The 13,297-nt window shown below is 48.0% G+C and overlaps 1 protein-coding gene across 4 annotated transcripts in view; it reads left to right on the top strand.

The window, feature by feature from the left end:
- LOC113612776 (neurotrimin) overlaps window positions 1–13,297 on the top strand; it is a 933,717-nt gene that overhangs the window by 908,033 nt on the left and 12,387 nt on the right. For all 4 annotated transcript variants that reach the window (XM_027092913.1, XM_027092912.1, XM_027092914.1 and 1 more), the window contains exons 5-7: window positions 2,324–2,458; window positions 4,348–4,468; window positions 10,176–10,327. In XM_027092913.1, coding sequence (XP_026948714.1) covers window positions 2,324–2,458; window positions 4,348–4,468; window positions 10,176–10,327 — 408 coding nt within the window. The remainder of the gene's footprint in view (window positions 1–2,323; window positions 2,459–4,347; window positions 4,469–10,175; window positions 10,328–13,297) is intronic.

Below are 13,297 nucleotides of genomic sequence, written 5' to 3'. Positions count from 1 at the left end.
ACGCAGCCTCCCAGGAGATCTGAGGTCCTCCCAGTCACTGTTTTGACACTGGAGCTCAATCCAGAAACAGCTGTCCAGAGCTAATTTATTTTCTAATGCTATGGCACTGTTAATTTATAAATTACACTGGTAATTCGAGCTATTATTAATTTCAGATGGTGTAGGGCAAGCCTAATTAAAATATGACACCAATTGCCACACATATGTACCAAGGACCACCATTTAAAATTAATGGGAATATTAAGTGTGACACTGGTCTCCTCGATGCTTTGCACAGTAATTACAGCATCTAGCGGGGAATCTCTGACAAATGTAGCCTCAGGTTGGGCACAAATAAACAACGACAACCTAAAAGGAATCACAAGCTCTTCATTTAAACCTCTTCTCTTCGTTTCCTCCACCCTTCCGCAAATCAAGGTTGGTGCTTTTTCCCCTAAAGATGCTTAGGAAACAGTGACCATTAAGGCTCCTGTGACGTGGAGAAGGTTCTCACTGGTTGGGACCATGAGGGTCTGTGGGTTGATGTTGACTGTCTTCTCCATATCCTGGACTTTTGCACACTGTTTTCTACTTGTCAGCACGTCCCTGGTTCTTCCAGTGAATTAATTAACTCTTACTCGCTTGCTCTAATAGACAGAGGCTATTCTTTTGCTCCCCTGAAGGTCGTAGAGGCAGGAGTGTCCCTGCACATATATGTGGGCTCCATAGGGTATGAAGACACCTGGGAAATGCTCAGGTTGGACTTAGTTCTGGACAGTGACACAGACTTACCATGACCCAGGAGCCCTGGCCTCGCTGGGCAGGCAGTGGTCCTTCTGTATAAGAAAGCTGTTGTCTTGTGTGTCATTGTCATTGCTCCTGTTATTATCTTGACAAAAAATGGGGAGCTTAACAATGTCACAGAACACGTACAACCATAATTTACATACCACGCACATAATTCTTTGTATTACAGTAGTTTCTTCTTCTCGTCATTTTTGTGCTTTGCATCAGCCGATACGGGTGGTGTTACGGAGGGGTTTTATCACCTGGGGGGCACTGTGCCTCTTCCCTCCCCACTCAGGTGGGGCCCCCTGGGGTTAACATAGCCTGGCGCCCCCTGAGTCTGGGCGTCCAGGCAGATCACAGGGTGACTAGGACAAGTGTGCAGCACATTAGTGTTCCAGAGTGCTTTCATGTAACTACTTTTCATTTGTTCCTCCAAATAGCCCTGTGAGGTGTTAGGATTATATATACATTATTCCAGGGAACATGTCTTCTGGTTTCTGGGGACAGTCTCAACTTCTGCTTGTTGTCCCAGAATAACTACTAAAAATAGCACCCATGTTCCCTATGAGATGATGCCAGGTCACAGGGTAAGGTGTGCTGACTATCTTCATTTAACAGAGAGGCAGGCTGATCCCGGGATGCACCCGGTTATTTTGTCATCCCCTGTCTCTCCACGAGGAGGTTAACGCTCAGGGTGACTCTGGGAGGGGACAGTGACGATCCTCTTGCAGGGATTAATGTCCTGGTCTGTCCATATCAGAGGCTCAAGGTCAGACCTCAGCGAGGACGTCGGGTAGGTAGACGGTTGTTACTATTATTGATAAATCTTCAGTGGGGAGACTGAGTCTCTGGACGGGGATGTGACAGTGTGGTTCGCAGCCCTGTCTTCTTGCTCTTTCCTCTCTGCCGTGTTTGTAGTTAGAGGGTGGAGTCCCTGCTGTTGATTTGTGGCCAGAATCTTGGACCCAAGAACTCCAGCAGATTGAAGTTTATAAAATGAATTTCTGCTGATTTAATTGAGTGTCTAAATCTGAAAACAGAAATTTAATTTCATTAGTGTTTCCACTGCCTTTTGTGGCTGTGTGTGTGTGTGTGTGTAACTGCTAGTGTGGTATGATCACGATCATGGATTCGTGATCTAGGATGATGTCATCAGCTTTGCATTTCAAGGTTCAGCCTAAACGATACCTGGAGACCAGAAAGTTAATACTCACCAAAGGTGCCTAACTCAGATCCCCAGAGCCTGACTGCTTGCTGAGATTCGGGCAGGGTAAATGGCAACATTATTCATCACGTACTGAGGACGAGTAATTCTCCAGACTCTGTGCTTAGTGCAGGTAGGAACACAAACATTTTAGCTGGTGCATCAGGGAACCAAGAAAGAGCTGGCGATGGACGAGATAAAAGAGTGGAAGGAGGGAGAGTTGGCATGGATCCCAAGAATCTGGACTTAGACGTGGCACAGTTCTCTGCAGACGTAACCATTGCACACTTTGTTTTCTAAGTTTGTACCTTTGGTGTTTTTTCTCCTGTTCCACCACACCTTCTCCTGCAGCTGTGGGCTTTGTGAGCGAAGATGAATACTTGGAGATCCAGGGCATCACGAGGGAGCAGTCGGGGGACTATGAGTGCAGCGCCTCCAATGATGTGGCTGCCCCAGTGGTGCGGAGAGTCAAGGTCACCGTGAACTGTAAGTGGTTGCAGGAGCCCCCACCCTGCATGTGCCTGAGGCTGCTGCTGTCGCGGCCACAACAGAGAGCTGGGCCTCAGCACCACGCCCTGACTCGGGGTAGGAAACAGAGCAGCCTTAGGGTCCGTTTCCTGCTTTTAGGAGCAACAATTCCAAACTCTTTTAAAACATGATAATAAGTTGGATCTGAAAGTGATTTCATATGATCCGAAACGTGCCTTAACATTCCTGAAAGATCGTGAAATAGCATTCAATGCATGTTTTACAAGCTTGTCTTTGAATCCCAATTTTTCCCATACTTTACTCATAATGTCACCAAGCTTCACACTCTCTAGGTCATCTCCTTCATAGGGAGCAAGAAAATAAATTAAAAGCATGTGTGTGGAGGAAATATTATAATTTCTGTTCATGGTATACTGATTTTATCTCATCCTTTTCCAATTATGTATGTTGATGGACATGGTATACATTCCTAATTGAACTATAAATAGATAAACATATATCCACATATTAGAGGGTATAGCTCATCCCTGATTTTTCTTACGTGAGGTACTGAACCCAAAAAGCTTGGAGGCCACTGGTCTGGACCCCTCCTCCCCCTTTACCATCCAAATTCTCTCTGACGTTGATGCTGCCCAACTTCCCCCCTCCCTCACGCTCTCCCCTCTCGGTTCCTCGTTATGTCCCCTGACTCAGTTCTCTGTGACATTCTGAAAGTTTTCCCTGCTGTGCCCAATTTCAGAAAGTCTTAGGACAGACTAGAACCCAAGATCTAAGCCAGCAGACAAGAAGCCTTTCTCCTTCAAAACTTAGGTGAGGGTGGAGGTAGAGGAGGAATATCGTGTTTTGGTGATTACTCATTCTTTAATATTTTGGTTTCTGTTGCCATTCAAACCTAATTAACACAAGCAGCATGGAAACAGGTGTAACAATGATGCCATTTTTGTACCCTACCACGATTATCTTTAAAGTGACATAAGATGACTTAAGGTTAATAAAGATTAACCTGAAGAGTAAGGAAATGTAAGCAAAGGGAAAACCTATATAGGAAAATAAGTGAAATCTAGGGGAAATCAGTACATAAAATTTATATGCCAAGGTGGTCAGTTGTGGGTCCAGGATTTGGCTTCCAGTTCCTGAAGCAAAGAGGGGAAACGTCATTTGGTTTGAGGTTTATGTCCATAAGATAAAAGCAAATTTGTTGCTTGGGAGGAACACTGCTTTTTCTGGTACTGAGACTCAAAAAATAACTTCACGTTAAGGTCTCCACAAATAGAGCACAATGACATCACATGCAATATTTCTGCAATAAACAGAAGGGCGAGTTGGTTGTGGCTCTTTCTCACTATGCATTTCAGTGCAACTGTTGGCATTGTCAAGGGCAGTTTGACAAAGCCTTGGAATGAATGCAGGCCACGTACTTAGGTCTAGTCGGTCCGGCTGGATTCAGGGGTCCAGCGTAGAACACCTCCAAGAGTAACGGATCTGTGTATCCTTCAGGCAATTCTCCATGAGTATTATTTCTTGCAACTGAGATTTTGATGGAAATTGAATAGTTCAAGGTTATATACTCTGGCAAGAACCTGGTGTGCAGACAGTCTACAGGGCTGATTAAAGGTGCTGACTGTCAACCCTTGGGGTAGAGGGTCCATGGGGGGCCTACATCCTATGAAAGTTGAAAAGTTTAAACAGGAAGTATGCCTGAATACCTGGTCATTCCACCTCTGTCCAGAGGGGAGCAGAAGCAGTACATGTGAGCTTTTCCTTAGAACAATATGGGATGGTTTCATTCTCTGGCACATGGTGGAGACCAGAGGTAGAGCAGGGCATGACAAACACAGTCAGTGACTGCGGCATTTGAGCTGCTATGGGATGTCTTCTCTCTGCAGATCCTCCATATATTTCAGAAGCTAAGGGGACAGGTGTCCCCGTGGGACAGACGGGGACGCTGCAGTGTGAAGCCTCCGCGGTTCCCTCGGCAGAATTCCAGTGGTACAAGGATGACAAAAGGTAAGCCTCCCTCCCCCTCCTCCCCACAAGAAGAAGAAAGCTCTTCCAGATTCCTGCCTGATTCCACAGGGATGCAAATAGATTCCTGCAAAGTCCTCTCCTGAACTTCTCCTACCTATGAGGGAGAAACAATACACAAACAAGTGTTTTCTTGATATTAATGAACTTCAGCTGTGTTTGCGATGTTGCCGTGCAGAACTGGCACTCGCCCACCAACAAGCCTGAGAAAAACTATTTTTTAAGGGAAGCAAAATCTCAAAGGAAAGGCCACTAGGAGCCTGTGAGTTTTTTATAGGCCTAGAAAATAATGTGTTCTGCCTGCAGCTATTTTTAACACATTCTCAGGCTCGCATTAAGGCATCAGGAAGGAATGCTCCCGGGCACTAAGTTAGCTGTGTCTGAGGACTCCGGTCCAGTTCCAGCCACTCTCAGGGGTGGTGCATGAAAGCATCCGTGACCCGAGTTAGCCTCCCCTTGTGCCCGGCTTGTACTTTCACTGCAGGAGAAAAGAGAGGGGCCTTTCCCATCCCCTCCTATTGTTGCAGCCGCCATCAGGATGTTTGTCATGATCACTGAAGATTGTCACCATGAGGAGTTAGCAAATGGCACATTAGCACAGGGTTCAGTGGCTCCGGGGACCAGGCAACGCGCGATTACTGTTATCAAAGAGCTATTTTCAGGTGGATGAACGGCAAATACATGTGCAAGAGCTGTCCATGGTCAGAACACATTCGTAACAATGGGGAGAGGGGCGATACAAAAAGGTCCTGAGGTGTATGTGGGGTAGAGGAGGAGGACAGAGTGACAGAGGCTGAGAAGCTGAGGGAAAAAAGCAACAAAAAGGGGAACTTTGGGAAGGAGAGCAGGTGAGCAATTCCAGGCCAGGACTCATGCCGGGAGAGACCCAGCTGCTGCCTACACATCTCAGAACATCTCCAGTGCCTTGGGATTCTTTCCTGAAGAGACCAGGAAGTGTTCATAGCAGTGCTGCTTACAATAGCCAAGACATGGAAGCAACCTAAGTGTCCATCCACAGGTGAATGGATAAAGAAGATGTGGTACATATATACAATGGAAGACTACTCAGACATCAAAAAGAACGAAATAATGCCATTTGCAGCAACGTGGATGCAGCTAGAGATTATCATACCAAGTGAAGTAAGTCAGACAGAGACAAATATCATATGATACCTCTTGTATGTGGAGTCTAAAAAAATGACACAAATGAACTTATTTACAAAACAGAAATAGACCCCCAGACATAGAAAACAAACTTATGGTTACCAAAGGGGAAAGGGGTGAGGGATAAATTAGGAGTCTGGGATTAACAGATACACACTAGTATATATAAAACAGATAACCAACAAGGACCTCCTGTATAGCACAGGGAACTATACTCAATATTTTGTAATAACCTATAAAGGAAAAGAATCTGAAGAAGAATATATGTATATAAATGTATAACTGAATCGCTTTGCTGTACACCTGAAACTAATGTAACATTGTAAATCAACTATACTTCAATAAAAAATAAGTTTAAAAAAAGGGGCCGGACACCAAGAGCTCCTCCAGTCTCTGCATCAACCCCTGACTGCTTAGAACCAAGAGTTGCTGAGTCAGAGGACCCACTGTGTATCATCATATTCCTTCCAGGTGAGAAGCAGAACTTTTTCATTTTTAGGGACCAATTCTGGCAGCAACTTAGGTGCACTGTATGTGTCTAGCCCTTTTTTTTTTTTTTTTTTTTTTGCGGTACGCGGGCCTCCCACCGCTGTGGCCTGTCCCCTCCGCACGCGCAGGCCCAGCGGCCATGGCTCACGGGCCCAGCCACTCCGCGGCATGTGGGATCCTCCCGGACCGGGGCACGAACCCGTGTCCCCTGCATCGGCAGGCAGACTCTCAACCACTGCGCCACCAGGGAAGCCCTGTCTAGCCCATTTTGTAGATGGAAGTACTGAGACAGAGTGAGGAAAAGCAAACTCAGGGAGAGATAAGAAGAAATAGCTGGCTTTCCTCCTTTTGTCCAAGAATTCAGAATCAAGCAGAAGGGAATAGTATTTTCCCAATAAATAAACATGGGTATCTTTCTTTGAAATCCTGCTTCCTCTTTCTTCCTTTTTATCCTTTCCTTTACTAAGAACAAAAGTGAGACGTGAAGGTCCAGTATCAGAAAACAAAACAAAACAAAAAACAAAAATCTATTGAGCTCCAGGGTAAATTCCTGAACTTTCCATGGCCCGAGCCTTCATGAAAATTAATCAGCTGCATCCTGTTTCTCTAATTCTCTGTGGGACGAAAATGTGAGCAAAATGTAGAAGAAACAAAATCTTAAAATACGTGGAGGAAAGGGGATTAGCCTTTAGGCAAATACGGCCAAAGGTGGGCGTAGGAAGAGAGAGCTTGCTGCTGCGTCACGCAGAGGGGGGCTGCAGGCTTCACCCAGGAGGAGAGAGCCCGGCAGCATCACCGTGGTGGGGAGCGGCTTTCAGAGCCCCTGGCTCAGGCACCTCTGCGTCCTCCTCTGTCTGAGTCCTCATGGCAGCTCCTTTTCTCTCCTTTAGTAGATTCCGCTCGGTTTCCCATTTGCTGCTCGTGTATTTATTCCCCTGTGTAAATGGGAGGGGAATGGGAGACCATCGAATGCAGTTGTCTGTCCTCCTGGCACCCAGCTCTAGAAGAGCATCTCTGCCTCTGAAGTCTTGTCACTGCCTGACCTTCCTGGGCCACTCGCAGGTCACCTCCTCCAGGCAGGTCTCCCAGGGCAGATTGCACCTGCCTGGGGGAAGACCAGCTCTAAGCCAGCTCACATTCCTGGTGAGCTGAGGGGATTTCTGAGGCAAATCAAAGGAGTCTATGTGATGGGGGCAGGCAGTTTTCTCAGAATTCAGGGTAGAAATCTGTCTTGACTGTGTACGAGCCACTCGACACCTGCCACCACCGTGTGTGCCATTGATCAGAGGGAGAGGGAAGGGAGCCCTGTCCTTAGTAAGGACCACCCATCCACGGGACTCCAGCCATTGAAAAGCATCAAGAAGCTGCAGCCTGGTAGTGATGCCGAATCCGGCCTCTGCACCCCAACGCTGAAGTGCATCTGTGTGTCCCGACCTGGAGTGGGTAGTGAGGAGTTTTATAGTGATGGTTCAGAGAGGGCGTGATCAGCTGGCGGACATTCTTCTGACTGGTTGGTGGGGAGCTAAGCGGGAGTCGGCATCATCAACGTTTTGGTTCCAGGTGGTCTGGGGTCTACATGCTTGTGGGCAACACACAGGGGGTTTCAGTATCTGCAAAACAGCTGATGTGTATCCCTTGAGGGGGAACGAGGACCCTGCCCCAGGGCTGCACTATCGTGTATTGGCTACTCCTCCCTTGTCTCTGCATCCCCCTCCCTTCCCTGATTAGCATCTGTTTGAACCTGCCCCTTGGAACTCAGGGAAGGTCATGGAGGCTGACTGGAGTCTATTTCCTACAAACAAGAAACAGGGGATACAGAAAGGCTTTTGTGCCCAGGAGCACCACCGGGTCCTGCTTGGTTTCGGCAGTGGTATGGGATGAGGAGGTGTGTGACCACACGGAGTGTCATCCCAGAAGCTGCAAGGCGCTCTGAGTACCGCTGGCCGCCCTCCTCTGCTTTTAGCTGAAGACATTTCCGAGCTCTCAAGCCGAACCTGCTCTGGGTAAGTGTCTCTCCCCACTGCAGAGCTGAAATCCAGTTCACAGCTTGCTTCTGACGTGAAGGCTTCCTCCCCAGCCCAGGGATGGCATCAGAATGGCAAATGGGATCAATATGCTTGGCGGGCTCAGAGAAGCCTCCTGGCAGGTGGGCTTCAGAGCCTTCTCTGCACAGCACCCCCTGGAGGACCAGCATCTACGGAACAAGCTGGAAATAGCACAGTGGTGTCTGGCCGCACAGCCGGACACCTCATTCGGTTTGGACTGTGCTCACGTTTTAATGAAGTCCCTGGACTCAGGCCGGTTCACTGCCCCTCACTTAGGAGAGACAAAGGCTCACAGATGAAAATCTACAGAATGGAAAGAAAGCAAGGCAAGTTCCTTCAACCCTACCCTGACTTCCCTGGAGACAGACGTTGGGTTAGGACTGAGGCCAAAATCCTGCTCTTCTCATCACGGTGGTCATAAGTCTTGGCGAAGGAGAGAACCATCCTGTCCTCCTACAGAGACGACAGCACCTTCAGATAGTAACAAAACAGCTGACATCTCTGCCAAAAACGTCCTGTGGCCCAGGGGCAGGCGGGAGTTTGCAGTGTCTGACTCCACAGAAATATATTATTTCAAATAACACTTTATGGTTTACAAAGCATTTTCTCATCATTGTCCTGCTGGGCTTTACTTTCTATTTCTGCCTTGAATATTGTCTCTCTCGGTTTGATGACTCCAATACCAGCCATTTGCCCCAATTTGTGTCCCGCAAGCCTGTCCCCATACGCGCTCATCTTGCCATATTTTACTGTCTACACGTCCTGCTCCAGCCGGGCCCTACGCGGGCAGCCGCAGCTGACCAGTTCCCTGAGATCCTCCATTCAGAAGGATGACTTTCCCCACTAGTATTTCTCTTTCCTGTAGCACAGACTCAGCTTCTGGGCAGGGAAGTCAAATTATTTCAGGGGAAGTAAAAGGTTGGCTTAAAGCCCATTTTCCGAAATAGAGCATTCCAGAGTTTTTTGAAAAGAAGAGAGCTGGTCTCATAATTTCCATGTAGACATGTAAGTTCAGTAGGAATTGCTACTAACAGCCTCCAAAGATGGAGGATGTGGCCCTACCAACCTCTAACGCAGTTTTCTCCTTTCCCTCTCTGTCTGCCCTGTAATGGTGTCTGTGCTTCTAATAAGCGTGCCTGGCTGTCCTTCCCACTAACTCTCTGTGGCTTTTAGTGAGTGGCCCCGGCTGTCGGTATGAGCCCTCGTGGCACTCTGGACTCCATGATGGGGTGAAACAGCTCGGGGAGACAGTCCCGGCCGCGTAGGGCCACATTCTCAGGCATCTGTAATCTCTTCCAGGCTGAGTTGCTATAATACTGTGGACAGCTCACCACTCCCAGGCCCTTCAGAGTCCCCTAACGTAAAAACGATCCCCGATTCTTTAATCCTAATCACAGCCCAAAATAAGGTATTACCTGTAGAATGCCTCAAGTTCTTAAGGGATAATTTTATCACTCAGGTGCTTGGAAAAACATTGTTCTTTCAAACCCCTCAGGTTTTCCTCCTCTTTGAAGACCGAGTTTTTCATTTTTACGGTTGTCATCATCGTCACCATCATGTATTCATCATCACCACCATCAACATCAATTATGTCCACAATTCCGAGCACCTACCGCACGAATCCTGTTGGGCTGAGTGCACACAGCTGGCACGTTATATTTGTTCCAGGCACCTGCCTTCAGAGAACTTCACTGTCTTCATAGGGAGACGGATATCTGCATTGTGCCAGGGAACGACTCCAGGCACACACCTAAAACAGAGAAATGCAATTATACGTGTGATTGGGGCCAACTTGTTGTGTAGTTGAATGCAAAAAAATAAGTGATTACAGTGATGACAGAAAGGGGGCAGAGGGAAGGTCATTAATTCCAGAGTCTCTCTTCTTCCTTATGAGAGAAAAAAAAAAAAAAAATATATATATATCTATCTATCTATATATATATAAAACCATCTCCTTTTTCTCTTTTTGGTCTGTCTTTTGTTTGTCTCAGGCTGGTTGAAGGAAAGAAGGGGGTCAAAGTGGAAAACAGACCTTTCCTCTCCAAACTCATCTTCCTCAACGTCTCTGAACATGACTATGGGAACTACACGTGTGTGGCCTCCAACAAGCTGGGCCACACCAACGCCAGCATCACACTGTTCGGTGAGACGGTAGCCCAGGCTGGGCAACGAAAGAGGGAGGGGCGTGTGGAAGAGGGGGGCAGGAGGGAAGGGCAGCGGGGGCGTGGAAGAGAGTCAGGGGTAGTTAGGCAGGGGTGGGTGAGAAGGGCAAGAAAGGAGGAAGGAGGGGGAGGGAGAGAGGGAAACAGCACACGTATGAAAGTAGACACCAGGTGTCATTCTATAGTAGGAAGAATCCTGATATCATTGAAAAGGATTTGAGGATACTGAAGTGACGTTGCATTTTTCCCCTCTGTATCTTCTGAACTGACTGTGGTTATTACAGTTGGGTCTAATAGCTAAGAGCCCAGAGAGGAACATGCACTATTTCCATACTTGTTCCCTGGATGAGTGTGAAATGTTACCATTTCTGAAACTTCTTCTGGCCATTGGGACGTAAGAGAAACTGCATTGTATTTATAAAAGTAGAATCCTGAGCCTTGGGATCCTGAATGCTATTAGTGCTAGAGGAAGAATTAACCTAGAAAACGAGTGTTTCCCGAGTTCTCCATTTGTGTCCAAGGGTGTTGTCTGAAGGGATCTGTCCAACCAAGCCCCCATCCGGACAGAAGTCCCATAATCATTCATGCATTAATTCATTCAGTCGCTATTTATTGAGGACTAATGTGTGCAAGGCAAACTGCTGTGCCTTCATTACATATCCAGCAACTGTACTGGTGCCAGAAACAAGGAAAGGAAGCAAGTAAACAAGCTGCCTCTTAGACCCCGATGTCTCGCACTTCTGTGGGTAGAACAGCTACACAGAAGTGCGTCGGATGCCCGAGCCTCATCTGGCATCTGTGGTGGGTTCCATCCCTGGGTAGAGGCAGATTCTCCCCACAGCCCACAGGGTTAATCTCTGGTTGTTTTGGGGGCAAATCCCTCCAGGCCCCAACAAGTTCAGTGAGCTTGGAATTTTTCGAGTCTGGTCCCACGTCCACCATGTTAACAAGCACTCTTGAATGTTACAGGGAGGGAAAGGTGAGGAAGTTAGCAGAAAATTGGCAGGAACCTAAATCCTTTTTATTCTGAGGACCCCCAGATAATTCCAGAGCTTCAAGTAGCTCCCCTCCCCCTGCCCTGCCAAATCCTCTCCATGGCGCAGTGGACCCAGCCTGCTCCGATGGCCCACCTGTGCTGCTCCACTGTCCCATCTCGACTTCCAAATCACATTCCATCCCCCTTATAAAGCCCAGCTTTATCCAGGAGGACTGGGAAGGGGAAGCCTGCCCTTGATCCCAGAGCTGGCAGACCCGCATGGGCAGAGCTGTGACTAGAGCGATTGGTGTGTCTCACGCCTCCCACACAGGGCCAGTCATCATGGCCCCTCACGTTTGTCAGCCTTTTGGCTTTTGGGCAGGTGTCTGTCTGCATGAACAGAAGGCCCATGGTTAGGAAGGGGCAGCCCCCTCCTTCCCTTGCCTTGCGGATCCAAGGTTCCCCCTGAGTTCCCTGCTCTCCACGCATAGCCTTCCTCGTTCCTATAAACAATCTCCCTCCTCCTTTGACCCCTTTGCTCTTCCAAATCAGATGCATGAAATGGTTTTGCAATTGGCTTTATCACTGCTAATTCCCCGGCCCCTTCCCCTTAAGCCATCTAAGATGAGAAGAGAGAGAAGAAGCAAACTTTAAGAGTGAAATCCTGGCATTTGTGACAAGCAATGCAGTGAAGCACGTGCCATAAATCTGCTCCTTTCTGCAGACCCGTGTCTGGCAGTTAAAACCTCTGCCTGCATCCCCACCGGTCTGTCAGCATTCCTGTCACCCTGTGTATCACTTGGGACAGTCCTACAATTGCCAGCTTTCTGGAGTACAGGGGGCTCTCTGTTAAAAACTGATAGTATGGAGTCAGATAAGTGTAGAAAGCCTGGGTCCAGCAAAGATGAACGGGGCCCATGTGGGCATGTTCTTTAAACGGGAGGTCTCAGAGCCTTTACACACTAAATCTCTAAGAGGGAGAAAAAGTTTGGAGCATTTTTCCAAATTTAATCAAACAGAAACAAGTTTTTAGCCTCATTGGAGAGAGCATTTCTGAGGAGCCCCTCACAGCAATGCCGCCTGGGTGACGTAGTACCACGAGGCTGTGAGATCCCGCTACCGGGCAAGATGGGCGTTTCCACCGCATCAGCTCTGCTGTGGCTGGTCCACGGAGCGCGGCCCCTAAACTATTGCCACCCACTATCAGTGAGACCTCTTAACAAATATAAATGCATTAGGGAGTTTCCCATGTCATTTCCTATTATCAGAAGACTCGGCTCAGAGCCATCAAGCCGACTTGAGCAGGTTGGAAAGCAGCGTTTACTTTATGCGAATGTACTTTGTGATGAAGCTCATTCTCCTGTAGCATCAGAGAGCTGGCCAAATTAGCATCATGTTGCCACCAACCTGCACATAAAGCTGTACACATGACCTGACGTTGAAAAGTGAGGGATGCTGGTGCTGGGAGATTGCCATCAGGGTCAGTATCTTTGAGGTACTTAAGCCAAACAGGGCAGGGGTGGTCTTTCCTATCAGGAACCAGTAGGGTTCTGAGCACCTTGTCCCTAAGGTTCCAGAGGCTGCAGGGGACCAGGAGAGTTCAGCCCCTGTGATCCTGGGAGGACCTTGCTCCTGCCATGGTGCTATGAGGACCAGAAATTCCTGAACTAGGTCTTCCAAAATGAAACAGTGTGGGTGTGGATGTGACACAGATCTCATCTGGAGAGGGACTTCAGTCCTGTGTTACCACATTAGCACCCCAGCTCAGCACGCAGAGCGTCCGTGCTCCCTGTGCTGGGGTGCGTGCGCATGGCCAGCCCCTCACCTTCCGACCACGGCATCCTGTGTGCATGCACCCCACCTTTCAGCGTTCCTCATGCTGCATCTTGTCCTACCACCTCTGGTTTTTGTGTCTTCTTTTGTTTCTCCATCCGTCCAGAAATGTGTGTGAAAGACAGTATACAAACTATATATG

The sequence above is a fragment of the Aethalodelphis obliquidens genome, unplaced genomic scaffold (genome assembly GCF_003676395.1).
Source record: "Aethalodelphis obliquidens isolate GAN/ISIS:26980383/991018 unplaced genomic scaffold, ASM367639v1 scaffold82, whole genome shotgun sequence".
In the NCBI taxonomy this organism is placed as follows: domain Eukaryota; kingdom Metazoa; phylum Chordata; class Mammalia; order Artiodactyla; family Delphinidae; genus Aethalodelphis; species Aethalodelphis obliquidens.
Note: the sequence above shows the minus strand (reverse complement) of the source record. Positions and strands in the feature narration are given on the sequence as shown.